The following is a 6,642-nucleotide window of genomic DNA, read 5'->3' on the forward strand; positions in this document are numbered from 1 at the left end:
ATGTGTATTTTGATAGCACTGGCATACAGTATATCCATTTATATATCCCAACAATGACTACGCATTTACTGATAGAAATGTAAATAAATATTGTCTCTTCGAACCTGGCACTATGAAGCCCAGAGTTTGGACACACCTTAGAGAAATGGCACTTCAAGTCAAGGTGCTACACAGAAAAACGGTAAAGAAATAAATTAGGCTAATCTAATTATTAACAGTAATATGTTAAAGAATATTATCACTTAAGTATAACCAGTACGGGGGCTTATTTATGTCTGGCCTGTTTGTAATTGCTCAGTTGTTCAGCTTTGAATAACAATTTACTTTATTTCGGACATTTTGCGTATCGTTTCAAATGCTCGGCATGTAACATGATGAATCACCAACACGCTAGACCATATATATAAGACCTGGTTATGACCAGAAACGTTCGCCAGTCATTAATGAATTGAGGTAATATCAAATTATGCTAAATAATATGTGTAAAGTCAATGTGCGTAATGTTAAATAATCATGCCCCCGACCAATTGTTAAATCAATTGTTCTGTACAGATATTTATGCATAACATTATGAGCGGAATGTAAGCTCAAACTGATTATTTAAATCCCTGAAGACCATAAAAATGAATGTGGCAGCAGGTATCTTGTATAGCATTATAGCAACAGCCTCTTGGGGTTGAATGTGGAAATTAAATTTCAGTGAATATAATGTATGGATAGAAGAGAAACACAATAATATATCTATTTTAGGACATTATACGTTTTGCAGTCCACCTGATACCCCAACCCTCGCCGCAAAAAAATAAAAAGACACAAAAAATACATCATTTAGAAAAACGACATAGTACCTATAGTACCTCTAGTACCTAGTCTTTCATAAAAAATAATAATAAAAAACATGTATTAGCTGCCTACCTAAACAAAACACTAGGGACACCCTTTTGTTCAAAAGGGGACTTGAGACCCCATCATTACCGCTCATTATCACTGACTAGTTTGACAACCTTACGGACCAGAAAAAAAGAAAAGAAAAAAATCTTTTCACTTATCCCTTTCTGGCTTTCCCTCGCTCAAGCTACTTTCCGTCCTCGAGCTGAATAGAACGCCAAGTCCTTTTAAAACTGACTTCCTCTTCCCATTTAACGCAGAAAAAAATATTTTGGCCTTTGATTTGTTTCCGATTGAAAGACACTAATAACACAGCTTACCTCATTTGCAGAAATTAATTACAAACACACCTGCTCTCGAGGTCAAATAACTGGCAGAAACAGAACGCAGACTTTAAAAGGTTGTAGGGTATATTCAGTATTTACTTAACCTATAGGCCTAATCATTACAAATATTGTGCATGTACCTTGGTGGCACAGTAACCTCCCCCCCCCCCCCCTCCCCAACACACACACACACACACACACCACACCCCCTCTCTCTCTCTCTCTCACACACACACACAGACGCATACACACACTGTACCAGCAGCAGCAACTCACAACAACTCAACAACAACAATATAATAATAAAATAAAAACGTTATTACAATTATTAATAGTATGATAGTAATAATAATACATCCCGATTGTGTTTTTGTTTTTATTTTCCTTTTAAAATGTAGATTATCCGTATTGTTAACAGTGAGATTACCATGTGATATGTGTTACCTTTGGGTTGTGCCCGTGCTGATACGCTAAAGCATCATTTTAAAATAATTTTAATTAAAACACTCTGTCTGGATTGATTTAACGTTGCACATTTGTACTCTGTTTTGACTCCTCTGTGGGAAGGAACGGGAACAATCTTTGATTAAGCAATAGTTAATTTCATTCATAACATTAAAAAACATGAACAACTAAAGACTAAACTGTTTTCGAACACTGATTACACTTCACACTTCCTGGGTAATACTGCATCCCTCAAAAAGGTAACAAGACTGAATTATGTGTTATGGTGGTCACGAGGACCAACTGCTTGTGACTCGTCCTTTTTCTGACCTTAAACTGTCAAACTGGATTACATGACGCGGACCAGGCCAATTAGAAGGCACAATAAACGTGTCGCACTCTGTGTCAAATCAGATTAAACAAGCAAAACAATTTTCGGAAAAAAGGCTAGCTACTTTACTGTATATAGGCCATGGGATGTTTAACTGAAAATGCGAAAATTAATCGACTGTATAGACTCCTGTATGAAACATAGACAAACAGAAAAAAGAAAAAACTGAATTCCTTAGGCATATATTTTTGACGGATAAATTCATCATATGTAATTATAAAATTATAAATATTTTGGACAATACGGCTTTATTATTTATTTTAGTGCCTGATTTATATTCAAGCACGTTTATTTTCCTTTAGCCTATCTTTAACCATATCTGCTCTTCCATAAACCAGTTAACATTTATTGGGGGATTACGGCTGATATGTTTCATTCACTCGTCTTTGTGACAGTCTTCTGTGAAAAGCGCTACACAAAAAATACATTGAATTTAGGCTACAGTAGGCCGACATGCACCCGACTCTGTCATAGATTTAGCTTATTATATTTCGATTCAAATTATATTATTAGACACAAGGAGTCCAGTTAAGTCCAACTGAGAAAATCATAATAATAATAATAATAATAATAATAATAATAATAATAATAATAATAATAATAGCCTAATAATACCAATACTACTACTACTACTAGGCCTACTACTACTACTACTACTAATAATAATAATAATAATAATAATAATAATAATAGCTATGTTATTCACAATTCAACACTCTTGTAATAAAATGTCATCTTCACTTATTTGATGGACAAATTATTTATTTACATGTTTAATGAAATATTCATATATGTCCACCACCACTCAGTGACCAGTGACACACGTTCTACGTTTCAACTCTGCACAACGAAAAGCTAAATAAATCATTTAAATAAGCCAATAAACACCCATTTGAAAAAAGGACTGAATAAAAAAGTGATCTGAACTTGAAATAGCTTAAGAATTGGCGTGCAGATGCTCGCACTATTGTCTTGTCGAATGTTTTGTATTTTCATTTCAGGCACCTGATTTTCGTTCCTTTAAAAAGGGATCCGTTTCAACTGTCAATCATTTTAATTTTATTTCAGGTGACAATTTTTATTTTGCGTTTAAATACGTCTCCTATAGGAAAACTTACCATCGAGAAAAGGAAAATGTAAATTGAAATGATACATTAAGACATGTCATTTTGGGTGGAGCTTATCGATTTGGCAGCCTTCGGATTAAATTCTCCTCATTCTTCAAGGTAGGCACTGTTGTTCTGTTTTGCTGTATCAATGCACTTCCTAACGTATGGATATTCAGTTGTATATGTGGTCAGACGCCGGCTGGCCGAGCGCGCAGTTAGATGTCACATTCGCTGTCGCTGGAAGTCATGGAGACGGCCGAGGTGGCGGCTTTCCTGGTAAGACTGGTCTCGGGACTGGATGCTGTGCCGAGTCGATCCAGAGTGCCGTCATCTTCCACTAGAGACCGAACTGAGCCATGGGATAGAACTTGCTGCTGTAGCCTTGACAAAAGATGAAAAGGTCAAGTCAGCATAATCAGACGTGGTAATGCGTAGGCTATAATTTATTTTAAACCGCAATCTGAAAAACTTTGCGTGTGTGTCGGTGACTGTATCACTCCAGTAAAGGGTCCATACATAACTGTGAAAAGCATTAAGAAAATGCCTCGGAAGAACAAATATGGCCGGTTTTTGCTTTATTTCGTTTTTATATGAAGAATTAAATCAAGAAATACGAATAATTCACCTCACAGATTTGCATACATTCGGAAGTCATTGTGTCAAATCCTGACACAAAAAACATTAGTATCAGTGAATTGAAAACTGCATTTTAACATAGCCTAGAGTTTTCCTGCTGAAAAAAAACAGCTCAAGCTATGTTTTGAAACAGCTGGCAGCTGGTATTTTCAAGCTAGTTATAGCTGGATTTTATACCAACGTTAACAATGTTTAAATGTTGCTTTTTGTCAGATTCCCCGAAATACTACACAAATAACGCTCGGCCACCATTGGCCACATTGTCCATTATAATTACACTTCAGATCCATATAAAAAATACGTACCCATATAAACAAATACTCAAATATATAAATGTATAGGCATATACACACACGCATACACAATACGTATAAAATTTGCTAGGCCTACAGAAAATTTTAAATGAAATAGGCTGAACCTTCAATATATTTTAAACCTTCCATATATTTTACGAGAATTATAATTCCATGCTCATAAAAGCATTTAAAACATTTTTTTCTTGTAGTCGGGTTCAGAATTTGTGTGAGCAAGTGTGAAAATGTGCGTAAATACAGAGCAGTTTACAATTGTTTACTTGTTTACATATGAAGAACTCCTCGTCACAGAAAACGGAAGTTTCAGTGAAATGGGATTGCACACATACACACCTGTTTTTTGCGGCTGCAGCTCTGTCTCTTTGTCTACGATTTTTGAACCAGTTTCCAACTTGTGTGGGAGTCAGTCCGGTAGCCTGAGCAAGCTCCCTCTTTTTGCTCGGGTTTGGATATGGATCCTGAAGGTACCATTCTCTGAGCAAATGTCGGATTCTCTCCTTGAAGCAGTGAGTCTTTTGTTCACCATCCCAAATTGTCCGGGGCAGAGGGAACTTCTTCCTCACCCTGTATTTATCCACCGGTCCTAGCGGGCGGCCCCTCAGCTTCTCCGCCTCCTGGTAGTGCGACTCCAGCCAAAGGGCCTGCAGTTTGGAATGAGACTCTTTGGTAAATTTGTGGCTTTCTAAGATATGGTAGAGCTCGCGAAAATTCCCAGTGTGGAAAGCCACAATGGCCCGCGCCCGCAAGACCGACTCGTTCTTGTAGAGGACGTCGCAGGCAGCCGGAGCGACAGGCAGCGACCAGAGGAAGCGACCGAGCCTTTCAACGTCCCCACTCTCCTCTAAAGTCTCGCAAACCCCCGCTACCTGCTGGGGGCTAAAATTCAAGATTGGCAGCTGAAACATGGAGTCTTCTCTTTTCCCCGCGGTCTCTTCTTCTCGCACACACTCTTTCGATCCAGCGATGCTTCTCGGATCCAAACAAATGCAATCCCACAGTCAAAAAATCTACCGTGAAAAATACCAGGAAAGGATGCCCTCTGCCCAATGGGCGAATTTGGGGGTTCGATCGTACGGAAATATAAATTCAGATCCGTGATGGTTTTAAAGGGAAAAAGACATTCAACCCACTGCTGATTTTCTATTGGACTTGGCAGATCGGTTGCGTAGTTCCTATGGATGCCTGTCAGTCACTGTCAAGTTTGCCAATCATGTGTAAAGGGCGAAAACAGACTTCAGGACCTCCCCGAGCTCGACAGCGCCTTTAAATTCTCTATATTAAGAGCTTTGCCTTTATTTGTCTTCAAACATTAAGGTCCATTGGATGCTAGCCCGCCGTGCGCCTGCCCCTTTGCCGACTGTATATTTAGGATATTAGTATTCCACTAAAATTAAAACCATATAAACAGGAGTGGGTTTCTTTTCTTCAGAAAATAAAGACCAGGCTGACTTCTGTTCCTTTAGTATCCAGCATAACCTGCGACGAGGCATAACCTTTCCTGCCTACTGCATATCTGAACGTATTCTCGGTGATTCGCGGAATATCAGTCCGGGAAACATCACGTAATAATTCGATTCAATTAAAAATTATGGCAACATCACTCTGAAGCGAATTAAACTGGGAATAAAAATAAATAAAATCTGTAAAATAATACGGTGTGTATTGGAATCCAAATTGACGTATAAAAAGCGACGATTATTCACTTTAACTGTGAACTTGGAAACGTCGCCCATTCCAGTGTGAGTCAATAGTCGGTCACGGCAAGTTAAACGTGCATTGCAGTATGAAACATCATAACAAAACCAAGTAAAACCAAAATAATCGTCCAGCTTCGCTCGAGGATTACAATGCGTATGCCAGTCAACACAAGATGAGCTGTATCGGCGCCGTGCAAAATTATTCAGAGTAGCATTGGACTCGCAGCGTATTGTGTCTGCGGATTTATAATTCTGCCGTGCCTCTCCGTTTGCGCGCGTGGGCGTAGTCATTTTCGCGACAATATATTTATTTTCTACATCACAAGTAGGCTAATTCTAAATAGGCCTATAATGTCTGAACTGGGTTTATACCTCTTACCCCTTTTCCCTTATCCGCACAATTCTCTGGGCATGATCCATAATTTAAAGATTAAAAAGTACTTATTTATTTAGGCTGAGTGCTGGGTGTTGTACGGCAGGCTGTTCGGGTTTAGTATCAGATACACTTCGCTTTGTGTGCACGCTGATTTGGTAAATAAGAAGGCGGATGAATAGCGCAGATGGTTTGAAGTGTCGGGTCAGATTATTTCATGGCTGGGTACAGTGGAAAGTTCACTCTGACGGAAAGCCCTGATATTATTTTCACAGATCCACACGGTACAGCTGAAGAAAGCGCTCCGGGCGCTTTTACTTGGTTATGGGAGTGTAGTGGTTCGGGTCATGGAACTGCCTTCTGTACAATACGATGCTCATTTCCATACGCGCCCTGTGGCCCCGAGGAATTACGCCTATTTAATGCATACTGAAATATATCTGCAACCTCGCAATGCAGAATAC

The 6,642-nt window shown here is 38.8% G+C and overlaps 1 protein-coding gene across 1 annotated transcript; it reads right to left on the minus strand.

Annotated features, from left to right (window-relative positions):
* Window positions 1-3,298: 3,298 nt before the first annotated feature.
* On the minus strand, window positions 3,299-5,016 carry LOC133129224 (homeobox protein SIX6-like). Its single transcript, XM_061243163.1, has 2 exons — window positions 4,442-5,016; window positions 3,299-3,539 (listed from the first exon to the last, which is right to left on the minus strand). Exons 1-2 carry the CDS (start codon window positions 5,011-5,013, stop codon window positions 3,374-3,376), a joined length of 738 nt encoding a protein of 245 aa, XP_061099147.1. The 5' UTR covers window positions 5,014-5,016; the 3' UTR covers window positions 3,299-3,373.
* Window positions 5,017-6,642: the final 1,626 nt, after the last annotated feature.

This window comes from Conger conger, chromosome 5 (genome assembly GCF_963514075.1).
Source record: "Conger conger chromosome 5, fConCon1.1, whole genome shotgun sequence".
NCBI classification, from domain to species: domain Eukaryota; kingdom Metazoa; phylum Chordata; class Actinopteri; order Anguilliformes; family Congridae; genus Conger; species Conger conger.

Coding starts and splice junctions, on each gene's coding strand:
- LOC133129224 (XM_061243163.1), bottom strand. CDS start 5,013: ATGTTTCAGCTGCCAATCTTGAATTTTAGCCCCCAGCAGGTAGCGGGG. Junction 3,540..4,441: donor GCTGCAGCCGCAAAAAACAG/GTGTGTATGTGT, acceptor TCTTTTGTCAAG/GCTACAGCAGCAAGTTCTAT.